General features: G+C 39.9%; 1 protein-coding gene and 1 long non-coding RNA gene across 3 annotated transcripts; both read right to left on the reverse strand.

The window, feature by feature from the left end:
* Nucleotides 1-1,030: 1,030 nt before the first annotated feature.
* LOC140952190 (uncharacterized) lies at nucleotides 1,031-1,984 on the reverse strand. The gene is made up of 2 exons (XR_012167339.1): nucleotides 1,745-1,984; nucleotides 1,031-1,349 (listed from the first exon to the last, which is right to left on the reverse strand). It is a non-coding gene; the product is annotated as an uncharacterized lncRNA (long non-coding RNA).
* Nucleotides 1,985-2,356: 372 nt separating this feature from the next.
* Nucleotides 2,357-16,786, reverse strand: LOC140952189 (peroxisomal sarcosine oxidase-like). Of its 2 annotated transcripts, XM_073401612.1 has the most exons (9): nucleotides 16,493-16,786; nucleotides 14,196-14,344; nucleotides 10,885-11,098; nucleotides 9,916-10,045; nucleotides 9,062-9,114; nucleotides 7,131-7,283; nucleotides 6,094-6,255; nucleotides 4,503-4,578; nucleotides 2,364-3,692 (listed from the first exon to the last, which is right to left on the reverse strand). In XM_073401612.1, the coding sequence occupies exons 1-9, from the start codon at nucleotides 16,604-16,606 to the stop codon at nucleotides 3,565-3,567; spliced, it is 1,179 nt and encodes a 392-aa protein (XP_073257713.1). In that variant the 5' UTR covers nucleotides 16,607-16,786; the 3' UTR covers nucleotides 2,364-3,564. The 2 variants fall into 2 exon arrangements, with proteins under 2 accessions (XP_073257714.1, XP_073257713.1); XM_073401613.1 differs by lacking the exon at nucleotides 7,131-7,283 and having other exon boundaries at nucleotides 2,357-3,692.
* Nucleotides 16,787-16,992: the final 206 nt, after the last annotated feature.

The following is a 16,992-nucleotide window of genomic DNA, read 5'->3' on the forward strand; positions in this document are numbered from 1 at the left end:
GATAGCAAGAAAAAGAAGCCCGGGTTAAAATTTAACCTCAGGTTAGCGCTAACTGGCGTTCGAACAACTGGGCTCTGGTACGTAGTCACCGTTAACCTATGTCATCTTCAAAATGGCCCATTAGCACATTTCGCACGATGTTAAAAGAGAAGTGTGCATTAACAGGCTAATTTTTGGCGGGGCGGCTTTTTTCATCTTGTTCTTTCTGAATATGCCAACCAATCAAATAATTTCGCAAATCTGATTTTTGTGACGTCATCACTTCCCTTCTCTATGCTGGTCGTGCAGATTAACGTTTTAAGGTTTAAAGTTCATATTTGGACGCTTTCCCCCTGAATTTTTAGTTAACAATTTCAGAGTAGAGAGTTGGAAGGTTACTTTTTTCTCTTGAAACGGTTTTTTAACCATTTTTTACAATGTCTTGTTTTTTTTCACTTTGGAACTTAATGCAACTTACAGTTCTCTTCAACGCAGCACCTCGGTTTGCTAGACCAGGCATGTCTGGTGCTCAAATCTAGAGAGTTGACTTAATCAGGTCTCTCGCCCCTGTCTCCAATGCGGGCGCATCCAGACACTCACGGCTGGAGACCAACACCGCGGCAAAACGCAATGCGCATGAGCACAAAATTTAATATCCGGTCAGCTTTTTATTTCCGGTCTAGTATATAAACCAATAGCGTAAGCATAACTTTGCCGTCGCGCCAAGTTTACAAGCAAAAAGGGCGAAACAGGCAAAAAAGGGGGCCCAAAAAATCACTTCATTCGAAAGCTTATATATTTTTCTATTCTCAAACTTTTGCACCACATGGTTATCTGTTTGCACCAACGGTGAAAATCATGTTTGAAGTTTGCAGTAGCTCGCGAGCGCTCGACAAGACGAATTTGTTTTTACTGGCTTTCTTGCATGCTACTGGTTTGGCATAAGTTAATTTGGGAGAAGGCGACAACTAAGAAAAGAATAACAATACTTATGAAAGAAACCAAAATAAAGACGTCATCATTATCATAAAAACACTAAAACCAGGAAATAAAATTTTAGTCCGTTCAATAATTTGTTTTATTATCAGAGAAAACAAGAACTCAAAACAAAAGATGGGCGGGATTTAATAACAACTTTGACTTTGATGACTGCAGTCACCGGGAAACTAAACATGCCTATAAATGACTTTCATTGAAGAAAATGCCTATTTAATTCTTTTACATGGTTGTTCTTTTGTTGAAGACTTCAATAATTTCAGACCGTGCGGCTCGGCTGCATCTCATGCAAACACGAAACTTCTAGCTGCTAAATGCATGGCATGAAAAGTTCGACTTCTAAAAGCCACTGAACCAGCTTTCGCTCTCTGATTCTGAGAATGAAAAAATAAATAAATAGAGTTGTCAACTTGCTGCCAACCGGCTCAACAGTATAATTAAGCTTATGTTTCATGGCAATCAACCCAGAAACGGAGTTTCGTTTTAAAACACGGTAAAACCCACTGGTAAACAAAACTACAAAGCGATTGTGTGTTGTCGTTTTCCAAATAAAGTTTGAATCGGCTTTAACACATGTAGACTGAGAAACTGAAGAACTGAAAATTAGAACTACAATACACAAGCTTGCAATGATAACGTTTTAATTTTATGTCTTAGTTTCAGCCAGGTTAAGTGAAAAATAACAGTCAAAAACTTTATTTTCGTGAATGAAAATCAGTTTACCTGACGCTCTAGCCAAAATTACACACTGAGTTTATTATCATCTTACCTTTTCTGAATCTAATCGACTAATTGTTTCAGTGATCTGTGCCTGGTTATCCATAAAAGCAATTTCAATAAGTACAAAATAGTCAAAAACACGAGCAGCATAAAGCAGAACAACTGAACCACAAGCTGCACACAGAATGAAGCCGAGAGCGCGCGGGAGACTTTGGTCTGACTGGAAAGTGTGACTGAAAAAGAGACCGGAAATGCTCAACCTGGCGCATGCGTAGACGTTTTGCCGCGGTGTTCTGGAGACCAAGGATACTTACCATTTACACGGGAAAACCGGAAATTCCGGTTAGAAAATAAAATAGCTTGCGCCATTCCGTTTGGAATGTTTCGGAAAATATGGGCTTTGGATTTAAAGCGATGCAATTTTTCTACTCTTTTCAGTCTGCTTAGCATATTTGGATATACTTTGAAGCGGGTAATTCTCAGACCATGTCAAATTTTATAGTTCAAGTTTTTGAGCACGAGATTTCCACGCGCGTGGTTTGTATAAATGGTAAGCACACCGAATCTATATCGTCTCCTGCAATGGCTGACTCGTCCCCAGTCGTCTCTAAGTTGTCTCTACTCATTAATTATTTACTAAGGAAGCGCTTGGGTTATACGCGCGGGGAAGATGGGAAGGCGAGAGGAGGGGAGACGCCGTCTCTCCCTTCTCCCTTCTTCCTTCCCGTCATCCCCCTTGTTAAAGAGCCCGTTCTAGTCTTCCACGCCGAATACTAATAATGAGAGACGACTGGGGACGAGTCAGCTGCAATGGGGCGCCCAACGCGCCATGGTAAAGATTTCCTTCCCAGCAAGGGCACCCAAAGACGGTTTCCTCCTAAGTACATTGAAATCACTTTAATTACTATTTAGAGTAGTTTTAGATCTCTAGAAATGCATTCTAAGCGGCGCTATAAAATTTGTATCGGTTCGGTCATCCTAGGGGAACTTGAGTCTTCTCGAAATTACAGTTTTATTTTCGCGGCAATTTTACATGCAAAGCCGTATTTTGAAAGTGAGAATTTTTCTGATTCCTCTTTCCATCCCAGTCCATCTCTCCATTTTAGTTTTCTCTTTTTCTACGAAAAACAGCCTAACCTGTGCTTTCACATGGAACTGTCTATTTGGTTTGTAGTCCCAACGTTTGAGTCTATTCTGTGGGTAAAATCTCACCATGTGAGCATTCAAACGAAACCTCTTTAGCAGTACTTTTGCATTATATTAATGTAAAGGGGTTAGCCGCAACGATGAGAGTCGGTGTCAAATCACCTATTCAATAGATGCTGCTAATTTCGAGCGAGCATCCTTCCAGAATTCACGATTGGGCAACCTTGGTGCTGTGTTGCAAGGAACCACAGAATATTACACTATCATGCATGGTTCATACAGAACTTTTTGGGGAAAAAATCAAGGACTTTTCAAGGACTTTTTCAATAACATGAAATAAAGACTTTTAAAATGCACAGGTGGAGGGGGGTTCGCTTATTGCAATACCTTCCTTCAGTAAGGAACGGTTAAAAGGGTACGTCAAATAACGGAACATGAACCATGCCAGGGACACCGAGATCATAAGAAAAGACTTCATGTTTACCAAGGAAAATTTGTGTATTGCTGTGCTTTCAATCATTCCTTTACGCAAAACATGTTTTTTTTTTTTAAACGAAGGTTATTTTTATTCAAGGAGCTTTCAAAAACATTCAAGGACTTCTGTGGAAAATTCAAGGACTTTTCACGGATATCCAACAATTTTCGAATTTTTAAGGACTTTTCAAGGCCTGTGCGAACCATGCCATGGATAACACGAGGACTGCGTGGTCTAAAACTGAAATTCTACAGTGAGCTTTTAGGGCTTGTAAACCGTGACAGCCTAAAAGGGAACACATCATACGACACCTTCTCACCAAGGACCATCTGAGTCAAGATCTTGCCCACAACGGGCGCCATCTTAAATCCATGACCTAGAAAGAAAAATTAGATAACGGTCACGCATCTTTAATTTTTTTAAAGATAGTTCCCACGGTAATAATCATCCGTAGCTCCCTCTTTCGGGATGGGAGATATCGAACTATTTTGTGGCAGAGAAGTGCAGCCCCAGCAACCTGCAATTTTCCCTAACCATCTCAAGGAGCCTTTTCCTACAGTTAGGTTAGCTTAACTCGGGCTCTCCGTTTTGGGGAAGGGGACTAAAATTGTGAGCAGGCGGCGAGGGAAAAAATGGAACAGAGGAGGTGGGGAATAGCCCTCTCCTCCCTCCCAGTCCCTCACTCAGTTCGCTTGCCGCCTTTTTTTCTTTTTCCCCATCAAGGAGCCTGATAGCAGGTCGGGGGTTCCAGACTACAGCTTGGACAACTTTTGAGACTTTTAAAACCTTTTACGTAGTTATGTATTTAACATTTCAATTCCGTCGGTGTTAGAAAAAAGGACGTCAATCAAATTCAGTGTTAACGAAACAGGGCACTTTGTAGGCTGCTACTTAGCCTGCATAACAGGAGCTTTATGAGCCAAGCGAGGCGAACGTGGCATTTTGGCGCGAAACAAGCGCTTGGCGCAAAATGCCGCGAGCGCCTGTTATACAGGCTAGCTGCTACTCAGTAGACAGTTATTTTGAAATTAGGCCCCGCGCCGTTTAGAAAGTTACCGCGGAAGTTTAGAAAGAACGGCAATGGGTATTTCTCTCAAGGGGAGAACAAATAGTCCTTCAAATAGAGAACTGGCACGCATGCGTCGCCGTTGCACTTGAAAAGTTCGACCTGCAGCATTAACCTCACCTGAGAACCCGGCTCCAATGACGATATTTTTGTATTCAGGATGTCTGTCCATTACAAATAAGTGATCTGGAGTTACCTATCAGTAAAAAGATAAAGTCCGAAAATTATCCTAAAGGGAACTATTGTAGTATCGTTTAGGAAAGATCGTGGAATGACTTGAATAGTCTGCTGGATGGCAACAATCTACAGTGAGTTCACTGAGGATACGGACGAATTTTCGACCGTTTGAAAAATTTGACCAGACACTTTGTTCACACGGGACCGTTCAATATTCTCGCTCTGTTCACACGGAACTTTAAACCGCTAGGTGTCTTAATTTTCGTACGGGTTATTTTTCGGTTAAGGTAGTTCCGTGTGAACAGAACACCTAAACGCACGAATTTTCCGTGCCGTCTGAATGCCGTGTGAACATAGCCTGAGGCAACGTTTAAACGGTCGGTACCGGACAATTTTTCGATCGGTTGTTGTAAGGTGTTCCGCTCACACGGAACCATGATAACCGTACGAAAATTCAGACGTCTAGCCATTCAAAACTTTGAACGCCAAAATTGAGGTCACGTTTTTAGCTAGTACGGTAAAAAATTTGACCTCGGCAGTGTTAACATCTGGTCGTCTAAATGTTTCTAAGGGAAAGGCCTGTAGGCTTTTGAAAATTATGTTCGCTTTTTTAAGCAAAGTGAAGAAAAAGCATTAAGCATTATTCGAGCATTTTACTGGTATTTTTTCCAGAAAAAAATAACTTTTTTTAGAGAAAATAAAAAATAGGAGTAATTTTCCCCGGAAATTTTTTTCAGAGAAAACGGAAAACAAACTTAAATAAACTCGAAATTCAAAGTGCGGAGATTAGGGAAAAGTTAGTAGATGATTTAGAGGATTAATTTTTACTGATCAAAATGTTATAAACTTGATTATAAAGTTGTTGTTATGCTGCATAACATTTTGGTAGCGATACACCCTAATTAATAGCAAAAGCCTCTGTATTTCGAACATTATCATTATCGGAGCATTTTCGTGGCTTTTTTCTTTTGCGGGGGGGGGGGGGGGGTGACGGAGTAGTTTAGAGGGAAAATGGACAATTAATGTGGGGAAACAAAAGCATAATGTATAAAAGTATATTTTGGAGCTTAAAAAAAATTCAAAAAATCCAAAGAGCAAATGCGACGACCATTGGAATATGCTGCAAATGAATCCTACCAAAGAAACAGAAGACGGAGATAACAGTGAAAAGTGAACACGGCACGGGCTTGTGCAGAACGTGGTTTTGCTCATTATTATGCCATTCTCGCTATCGCCATCGTCCTTTTAGGGTCCATAAAGACCAGTTTATAGGAGCAAGATTTCCTTGTGAAGGAAAACTTCACCAGGTTTTCTTGACAAGCTGAAAACCATTTGTACCCTGAGTAACACGAACTTTTGCAACAAACGGAGACTTTTATCGGAACGAACTCTTTCCCGACCAAGGAATACCCGTAAACGACAGGACTACGTCCAGGGAGTTGTGTAAGTAAAACACTAGAACATTAACGAGGTTCAACATTAATTTTCGGTTTTACATGACATATTCGTTCAGATTATAGTTTTATTTACTCACAGAATAAATACAGGACTCTGTAATACTCGGTTTAGGTTCGACCCCAGGGAAACGAGCTTTAATCAGTTCAGCCACACTGTCGATGTAATTTTGATCAAATCCTCTTGAAGGACCCTCTCTGTTATCAGCATCTTCTATACTAACTCCCGCGTGGGGACAGACCTACAGGAAAAAATAAAAAATACATATAATTTATGCACATAGCCAGGTAGTTGCGCAGTTAAAGGTACGGAAAAACGGGCAACAAAAAGCATGCAATTTGTTTTGCAGCAGTGTGGTAAAACAAGTTGAAAAGCGATGTTGCACGTTTTACCACCCACGTTCAAATCTGTCAACAACCATCCTCGTCCCCAGAGCCACTAGGCTTAATTTGTAACCGACCAGTGGCTCCCTCGTTTCCCTACCACGTGACCAAGAAACGACGGGCTCTGGGGACGAGAATGGTCAACAACCTGTTTTGGTGCAAGACATATTTGATGAGAGTCGCAAAACGCGCAACGTTGCTTTGCAACTCGTTTTGCAACAATGTTGCAAAACAAGTTGCATGTTTTTTGTTGCCCGTTTTCCGTACCTTAAATGTGGCCGACACGAAGGGCTATCTGGTACAGTGTAAACAAATATGTGACTCTCCACTTTAGAAGACTGCAAAACAGTCCGTATTTTTGCGTATTCAAGTACGCGCGAGCAGTCAATCAAAAGGTCTGGAACGAGGCTGAAAACAGAGAGCGAGACTGGGAGAGACGGCTCGCCGCGTAAGACTCTTACGCCAAACTTTACAGATTTCTTTACTGATTTTGAGAAGAAAAAAAAACGACTGTTTTGAAGTCTACCACTTTAGAGATCCGAGCGGCGTAGGTTCGCTCTGTTACAGAAATAGCTCCCAAATCACCGTTCTTTTAAATGTTTGAACAGAAACTCCATCTGGTATGGTTTTAGTGCCGTGCCAAAAGCTTATGTCAAAACACTGTTGAGACGTACTATTTGTGTTGGCGCAGCACAAAGAAAATGGCAAATAGTGGTACTTTTTTTTAGTTCACCTTAATGAGGCCTGGATATTCAAACACTGGAAATCCATATACATGCATGTTTCTGTTTCCAAGGGGCGTAGAAAATATAAATCCAGGAAATTTATCAGGAGAATAAAGATGAGGTGACAAAACTGGCCAATAGCAAACGGTAATCCTCTGCAACTGCAAGTTAATAAGATCACATTGTTAAACATGCTATATTTACTTCCTTGCTGGGATAATAGGAAGCTTTAGCATCCACGATGGTGACGGCAACGAAAACATCACTTTTAAAATCAGTTCGCTGAGTGAGTTTTTTCAACTTTGTTGCCTTTATTCTCATTCGCTGAAAATCATGTCAAATAAAGACGAATTTTCCTGGAGTTGATTTCTTCAAGACCGCACTTCAGTTTAGACTGATAAGAGAAAGAAAAATTCGTGTCCACGATTAGCTAATATCTAGTAGCTGAACATTCTGACACTTAAATATAGTTCATTCATTCATTCGCCTTCGCCTGTTCACGTCCTCGATAAAAATTGAAATTAGGCATTTTCACGTCCTAGTCGTGCCAAGGTTAATAGAAAGACTTTCTATTATCCATGGTCGTGCAGTGACGTGGCCTGTTCCAGGCGTCTGCTCACATCTATTTGCGCCGTTCCCACGATCTAAACGCCTTGAACAGGCTAGCAAACCTAGCAGTGACGGCTCTCTCCTCCACAGAGGCTATCGCTGGGTATTCACCCTTCCCCTCCCCCCCCCCCCCCCCCCCACCCCGCCTCCACTACGATACAAAGAGGCCTCTGCGGAGGAGAGAGTAGTGACGGCAAAGAAATGTACAAAAGAGTGTGACGCATGTGCAAATTGTTACTTTTTTGAAGTTCTTGTTGCTGTCGCCGTCGTCGTTGTTAAAGCTTCCAAATAATAGACCACCTCCGAGTTCCAAAAATCCTCACTTTCAAAATGGGCAAAGTGCACAGCTTTTCTTGTGAAAATGAGTTTTACTTGCATGAGAATGAAAAATCATTTCCATGTCAAAGGCTGCGCACTTAACCTCGTTTTGAGACCGAGGCCCAAGGAAACACGGACATGGGCCATTCACATACAAAGGACAAAACAGTAGAGCAGATCGATAAAGGGGGTGGGTCGTATCAGAAGCATTTTCTGCGAATTTTTGAAAATTTTAATTTAGGGCGGTTTTGTATAATGTAACACCGATCATAACACATTTTTTTAAGGGAGGGTTGTCCAATACACACGAACTGAGTCGGGTCGTATGACGTTCAAGTCGACCAGTCGACCCGTCTACTAGAGTCAGGTCGTGGATTTAAAGGGAAAAGGGCAGTGACGACCCGTCGAGGGAAATAATTGACCCGACTATTGCAGTTTTTACTGGTACACTAGAAATAATCAATGTTAGCTCGTGATAGTTACTGTAGAGGAAGTGAAATCCATCCAAAAAGCTAACAAAACAAAAGTTCGCACGATTTCTGCTAGCGGAAACTAATTACATCGGAGTTCGGTGCACGCCAGTGCCACCAATGGTTTCCCTGCAAAATGACGTCTGAGCAACGACTGCAGAAATTCCACACTAATGACGTTCACTACTCAGATCTGGATAGTGTTTATGATTACTACCCCGATCTGGGTAGTGATGCATCATCAGTATGGAATTTCTGTGCTCGCTCGAATCTCAGACGTCATTTCGCGGGGAAACCAGTGGTGACGTCACGAAATATCGGCTGTTTTCTCAGGCTATTGGGGACAGGAAGACGTAATAATTAATTTTGGAACAGGGATACCAAAGTGGGTAGCCTGTGAACAACCTGTGTTGCACAGACTTGGTCCAAACAAAATTGAATTAGGTTGGAAACATGTCTTATAAAAAAGTTGTGTCAAGAATTAAGGAAAGATTTATTCCGGAAATTATAGTTTTACCGTTACAGTCAGAATATAAACTTACACTCAGAGGTATTTGTATACCAAGGGGTCTAAGGACATTGTTTGCCCAAGGACCTAAGAGGAAAAGAATCAATATCAAAACCTCTTAAGAAGAAGGTTAACTTGTTTCTTCTCAACAAACCAAACTTCTATTAACACACTCTACTCAAAAAATATCAAAAGAGAACCTTACAAATCAATAAAGCATTGAGGGCCACAAGTTTACCAGTTTTATCATAACTGTCGTCTGTTTACCCTCTTTAAATAAAGACGTTATATAATTACCTATCTATGATTTGCCACCAAACATTGATCACAGGGAAGGTCTCTCAAAGGACACCATGTTTTACAGTTTTAATTATAAAACAGTTAAAACTGCTGAATTAATATGGAAGTTTTATTGTATATCCCACTCGAAAAGATTATCATTGAGATAAATAATTTGTGAATTCAATAGTAACCCCTTTCAATCAGGGCTGTCAACCCCCCAAGCCTTCAAATATTGATAATTGATAGGGAAAGGATGATAAATGATGTCATAAGGCACGGCACATGATGTCATTTAGGCAAAAAATATTTATTGACTCCAATCATCACAAATTTGCAATGGCAAAAAATGAGCGAAAACCAATCAGCTTATTACATCACAATGGGATACCGGAGTTGATGAGGAAACATTCAACGTTAACATTAAAATAGCTCAAAAAACGCAAAATAGAAACAAAAATCGAAAGCCTTAATTAGGGAGTGGCTTCTGTAAAGCCAAACCACTTCCAGGTAATTCAAATTAAATTGAAAAGAGTGTACAACGATATATACATACACATTGCACTGTGAACATGAGAGACCTAGTTAGTTATGTAGTGATCATCTCACCTGCTGTTATAATGACACGTTTTGCCCTGTACGAATTTTTGTTTGTCTTTATGTTGATAACAGAACCAGGCTGAATATCCAACACCTTCTCTGCATCATGCAATGTTCCACCAAATTCCACAAATTGCTCCTAAATGAGACATTAATGAATGACAAAATCATTTCTCTGTAACATGAAATCATTCTATGCTACCTACTAAGTATCAACTGTCATTCTGCACGGCCATTCCAATTCTTGGCCAAGAAGACTGAAAAATAATTATTGTATAGCCTGAATATTTTCAGCTGTATCTTTGAGTATCTTAGGATAGTGCAACTCAAGTAGACAGCTAAAATTCAGTCCTACTGAACTGAGCAACTGAAATATTTCTTTGTAGCATCTCACACTGATTCCTCAGGTACTTCCTACTTCCAGCATGAAGAAATATCCTGACAAGACAACTTTTGACAAGCAAAGTTATTCAGCGTCCTAACAGTTTTAATTACAAAGTTACACTGCACAATGAATACTTATTTTTAGTGCGATCTACAGCTAACTGAATATGACCAAAGAATGGTCTGTATTGCGAATAATGATCTGAACATTCGTCGACTAATTGAATATGTAATAGCGTATTCAACACACACTTTAAAGAAGTCTCAAAACAATAAGGCATCACAGTAGGTAGGTACTGATCTGACCACACAAAAAGGATTCCTCATTCAGCCAGCCAGAACTTTCTTAAGATTAGAAGCATTGGTTTCCCTGTGCCCTTCACCTAGACTTAACATTGGATAAGAAAATGACATTTATTGACCTGGCCAAGGGTTGTTCTAGGTTGTTCTAAAGGTGTATAGTGCTATCCAACAGATAAATCACTATCCAATGGATAGGTATTACAGAAACTAATAAATTGCATCATCCACTGGATAGGAATTTATCCAGCGGATAGTGCTATCCACTCTTTTGAACAACTGGGGCCAGCTTACCTGCAGGGCTTTTAAAGCAAGATCGGCTTGAATCAATCCACTTTTAGGCTCAAAGGCCCCACACTCTAAAGATGAGAGATTTAACCCTGGAAATCGTTTGTTGATTTCATCTCCTGTCAGTTGCAAACACTCTTGTCCCACACCCCTCACGTTAGTTATCACTCTCGACAGGTCATCGTAAGGTGGCTCATCTATTGTTAATAGTCCACACCTCCTGAAGCCAGAAAGCAAATCCATGTTAAGATGACAAGAACAATGCCCATCGTAGTTACTAAAACATGGAACGACCTAAAACCACCTAAAACCATCTACAACCACCTCAAAAAATTCAACAACCACCTACAACCATCTACAACCAGGTATAAATGTCTGAAATAGCTTCACACAAATATATGTAGTCCCGCAGAATCCTTTAGTCTAGTATGAACGTGTCTCACTTGTAGAGCCTGATTTTATACGGCCATTAACCCGTTTACAGTTGCAAGAATTAGAAAATATTATATAATGATATTTGATAATTCTTTTCAGCAAAAAGAATCAAAACGTTCTTACCAGTAACGTCCCTTGGCAGGGAGGGAAGACCCGAATATGTGATCCAAATTTTTCGTTCCGTTTTAGCTCGAAAAGTTCCAACTACTCTAGCCTGTGCCAGGCTCTCAGATAGTATAGTACACAATGAGCAAAGCGAAAATAAGAAGCGCGCATATCCCATCACTCCCAAGAATAGGGCCGGGGTGAAAGTTGGGTTCCAAAACATAATAAAGGGATATAAAAATTCAGGTAAATTACTTTAAATACAATCATTCACTATTAAAATTTTTCAACCCATTTTTATTAATTTCGGCTCGTCTTAACTTGTTTTCTTCTGAATCCATTGCATTATAGATTTTTTAAAATAACATTTTTAACAATGATTACACCTACTAGTATCCGTTTCCTGTGTCATGACGTAAGGGAGTTTAGCCTTGCGTGATGACACAGGAAACGGCTGTGAAAGACACTAGGGTTCATCTAAAGGAGTCACCTGGAATGTACAAACATGTTTGGCGGATGAGATGCTAAAAAAATTAACTTATTCTTAGGAATGTAATTCGCCACCTCAGAACAAAACAGCAGTGAAGCAGACTCCAAGAGAGAGAGAAACCCTACCTTGTGCCATTGCGTAAACAAATGAAACGTGAACCAAAACGTCTCACTGGTACCCAGGGTAGAAAAGCCAACTCAAGTCAGTCTTTCGACTACGAGTTTGTTATTTTATTATTTTTCTTTTGTGACTTGATAGTTCATTTTGTAAAGTTCTTTAAGTCTTTTAATATACTTACCATGATCTCGCATTTTTTTTCGTGACTTAAGCCAGTGGTTGATGATACAAGGGACCAGGGAGAGTAAAATTTTAGGGGGAAGTGAATGTTTTGTTCGATTCTCGTATTTCATGTTCGTGACATGTTGTCGTCTCGCCTAATACCTTGTTTTAGATGGTTTTAAATTGTTTGCGAGTGGTTGTAGATGTTTTTGAGGTGGTTGTAGATGGTTGTAGGTGGTTGTTGAATTTTTTTGAGGTGGTTGTAGGTGGTTTTAGGTGGTTGTAGATGGTTTTAGGTGGTTTTAGGTCGTTCCATGTTTTAGTAACTACGAATGCCCATAAAAAACAACTGCTATTTCTACCAGTGATCACTTATTTGCCGGGGATGTTATTAAGGGTTAGGAGCTAGGGATTTTCACCAGCTATGATGAGGGTGGTCCCCTGCTACTTTCATAAAATAATAATAATAAAATAGAACCAAAAGAAATTCTTAGCGTTTTTATTCCCATCCTACTTAACATTCTTACCCAGAAACTTGCAATCATAGAGACAGCCCTGTATGTAATCTCTTTTTTGTCACAAAAGCTCCATTTTGTTATGTCACAGATGAAGATGAATTGGGCCAACCAGCATATGTATATGATTATTAGCTGATTTATTTGATCAGATTTTCACACCCTGCTTATTAGAAGACTAAAACATTTATGTTATAGTACAACTACTATAACCAAGGCCACCTAGACAAGGATGACCAATTGGATTATAGGAAAATAACAATACAGCCCAAGAAAGTTAGTTGTCAATCATAATTACCACGAAACAAGATAAACAACATGGAGCTAAATCAACCAATTTATTACAGTGATATGCCAACTCTCCCACTTTTGGCAGGAGACTTACGCTTTTTTGCCTCGTCCCCCGCTCTCCCGCTTTGGTACATAAATCTCCCGCTTTTTACGTCCACTATAAATATTAAATACTTAGTAAAAAATAAAACAGACTTAGTTTGAGATTTAGCCCATTTTTAGCTCAAAACTTGAATTTTTCTTATTCGCAGTACGGTTTCTGGGGCATTTTTGTCAATGACAAAGATTATTTCTAGCATTCGAATTTTGATAGTATTTACATCATGTAAGACCTCATATAATGTCCTAAGTCATTCCCATTGGGGGCTGGGTCAATTTTTCGGGGGGGGGGGAGGGGGGGGGGTCGTTGAAATTCCGGGGAGGGAGTAAAAAAAAGACAGTCTCCCGATTTTAGGTCTCCAGAGGTTGGCATCTCTGCATTTACAACCTACAGACATGACCTTTTGAACCCACTGAAGAAAGGAAGTGTTTCCCATTGTCCATTAGAGTGAGTGACGGGGGCAAAAAAACATAAACCACAGTTATATTTTTGACTTGTGGTCACATGTTATTGCAAAGAGTGGAAATAATAGAGAAGAAATTGTTGGTGGATGACAAAATAACAGCTTGTGTCAAAGAAAGATTTCTCCTGACTGTTGTATCCAAAGTTTCGAATAGAAAAACATTGTGTGGTGAAACATTTTGCTTTCCTGAAAAACATTTGCTATCAATATTAAATTTTGTGCTTCAAGAAACTTTTTTTTTTTTTTTGATGAGCTGCTGATTGACGCACAACCAACTTCCTTGGAATGTATTGTTATTTTCCTGTAATTTGATTGGTCAATTTTGTGTTAGTGGTCCTGTTTATAGTAGTCGCACTGTAACATGTGAGCTTTTTGATGCCATTTCAACTACTTTTAATCTAGACCAATAATTAGGTATTGACAAAATATCCCCAGCCTATAAGGGAAATCTACATTCAGGGGACACAAAATTTGGTCTAGACAAATGTTCACAATTTTATAATCTTTGTAAATGAAACATCTATTCAGGGGAAAGGGACACTTTTTCTGGGTCCCAAAACTGGGTTCAACCTCCATTCAGGAGACACCTTAGTCCTAAAATCATGACTGACCTGACACTAGTAACAATGTTACACAAACCTTATAAGAGTTCTGCCAGCTATCTTTTCTATGTCACTCCACATTTCAAATGCCTCAGGCATTACTGCCGTTAGAAATGACTGTGAATATCCATAACGTACCAGTCTGCTCTGACCATGTGAACTTCCACGACAATGTGGAAGAGGAAACTATACAGTGCAACAACAACAAGATTAAATTAGTACATTTTGGTTTCCATGGCAAAGTTTGCAACAGAAGCTGCCAATTTGGCAAACTAAATTTAGTCAGCCATCATGCGCCAAGCCGTATTGTCTTTATTAGATAGTATTTTTGGTCTGTCCAAATTATACAAATTGTGTGATAAACTATTTGCACAAAAAATTATTTTTACTCTGTTCCTGGGGTAGGGGGACTGCATATGAAAGGGGTGGGGATGCTTGTCGTCTCGCTTAGGGGTGTAAATTTCGGATTTTGGTCTCACTTAGGGTGTTCTGGGCAAAATGCCATCATATTTGCCTGTGAAGGTCTTGTTTACGGTTGCACGAGAAAAAATAGAAAAATATATATATTGTCTGTGTTTTAACATGGTCTCTTTTAGGGGTCAAAAAAAGTTTGGGCCATGCCCCGATCAGTCTCCTTTAGGGGTTTAATTCAAAATTTCCGACGAGTCTCAGACAACCTAGTCACCCCACCCCCCCACCCTTCCCCACCTCTGAGGTCACGTTTGGTCCGTCTCCTCAGTGGAACGCTCCTCCCCTTAAAAAATCCTGGCTGCAGGCCTGATCATTTTTTGTTATCAAATGCTACATATAATGAAAGGAAGAATTACTATGGGTATGTGAAAGAAGCACCACTTTTCAATGGAAGGTATATGAACGGGATACCTTTTCAGTCAAAAAAGGCATATAAAAGGGTAAGGGTTGGACCTTGTGGCAAAACTTCCATGTACAATACAAGAGTAGCAGAGAGGAGTGGGATGTGGGGCATTTACGGTATTGAGCTTTTTTAAAGCATAATTTCGGTAATTTTGATTTTAATGTACGGTATTGCAGTATCATCTAGCCGTACGGTATACGGTTTTTCATCCTTTTGGTTAACGGTATTCGGTAAGATCCTTCATGGTATTGTGGTACCATTTATTTGCGCTCTCCTGTCTAATACTGGTAAATACAAAGTGCAGCACGAACAACAGTAAGCTAAAAAGCTTAATAAAAATTAATATTTTAAGACTTTAGACTTAATGGTGAATGATTACACAATCTATGATGAAATTGGGAGGGCATCAAATGACCGGGCTTTTCAATCGTTGTACCGATCAAGGTCTCCGCACATTTTCTCGCAATGTCTAAGGCTGATTTCTGATGAATACATGCTTGCGGTAAACAAACACATGAGATGGATACAGCTTTAAGTAAATGCGACCGATCATAGATGCGGTACCGGTATTTTGTCAGTTTTTGACACATTGTTTCGGTATTTGCCAATTTTTCTTACAGTATTGCAGTATTGGGTACCCCCCAACGTCCCGTCAGAGAGTACAGTAAATCCTCTATTAAGCCCCCCTCTCTAATAAGCCACCCCCCTCCCCTTCATCCTTATTCTACATAAACAATTAACATGTACTGATCAGTTATGGTTTATTCAGGCAGGAAATTCATGTGGTTTTTGGTCTCCAGCTGTATGACCTCCAACTTCATGTGCTTAACTTTTTCAACTTTATGCTCTAGTTCTCTGTGGAGAATTGCTACTATTTTCTTATTGTTAGAAAAAGCAGTATAGCACCCGGTAACCACAAGTCTGTCCTGGAGAAACCTTGCTCCTGTTGACGCATTTCACTAAATTATTAGCACCCCTCAAAAGTGCTTGAAAAAAGTAAGCCCCCCGCCCCTGGGGGCTTAATAGAGGATTTTATGGTATCAAGAAAAACGGTTTTGATTTGATGGCTTCGTTTTCCATACATTTGAGTATTAATAAGCTTAAAACAACAGAAATAGCATTGAGCCAGAGATAAGTATAATCCGGATAATTCGAAGTCAAGTATGAATTTTAATAATTCGAAACTGGCGTAGTATTGTTGCAGAATGCCTTATGTCATTATACTAGCATCCTTCATTATGGGGTTCTTTATATCAAGGTTATATTAGGTAGCTCTATGACTGAAAAATGCCCAGTTTTTTAAACATTGAAGCATTTATCAATAAATTGTTTCTCCCTTGGTTTCTACGAATGTCTCAACCATCGAGACCGCCCAGCGCTTACAAAACCCCATATATAAGTGATCCATTGAGTCATATTGGAAAGTTCGGTGCTACGATTATTAGTTTTAATCTTTTAACCTGTTCCAGTAGAAGTATATTTTTCCCCCATGAAGCAAGATATCTAGCAGCCGAACTTCCTTCCACGCCAGCTCCCACAACACAGACATCGAAAAGATCACCAGTCATGGCCATCTTGAAACAGCCTTGAAATGGAGATTCTACCAACAAAAGGACGGGTGATTTTCGTGAGAGTGCTAGATTTTACCCATATTTACAGGTACAGATATGATTTAAAAAAATAGAAACAAGATGTGCTTGTTCTCTTATTGACGTTCTTGTTTACAAGCGTAACCCTTCGAGTAAAACCGGTTCTTCCAGGAGTTGAGTTCAATGCACAATGTCGAGCAAGGCCTCGGCTCAAGCTTTTATTTTCGCGGGAACGCGCGCGGTTGCTGGGAGACCAAATAGGCTTGGATAAATTCTGCCTGCCGGCAGTGTTCGTAAAACTCGCTTATTCTGCTCAAAATTCTGCTCGGTAGCTGCAAAGGGCCTTTCAGAGGCAGTCTCCCTAAAAGCGT

The sequence above is a fragment of the Porites lutea genome, chromosome 11 (genome assembly GCF_958299795.1).
Source record: "Porites lutea chromosome 11, jaPorLute2.1, whole genome shotgun sequence".
NCBI classification, from domain to species: domain Eukaryota; kingdom Metazoa; phylum Cnidaria; class Anthozoa; order Scleractinia; family Poritidae; genus Porites; species Porites lutea.

What these genes read in the sequence shown, in the direction of transcription:
- LOC140952189 (XM_073401612.1), bottom strand. Translation starts at nt 16,606, where the DNA reads ATGGCCATGACTGGTGATCTTTTCGATGTCTGTGTTGTGGGAGCTGGC. An exon ending in GTATACAAATACCTCTGAGT is followed by an intron (nt 7,284 to 9,061) that starts GTAAGTTTATAT and finishes ATTAACTTGCAG; the next exon opens with TTGCAGAGGATTACCGTTTG. An exon ending in CAGAGTCCTGTATTTATTCT is followed by an intron (nt 4,579 to 6,093) that starts GTGAGTAAATAA and finishes TTTTACTGATAG; the next exon opens with GTAACTCCAGATCACTTATT.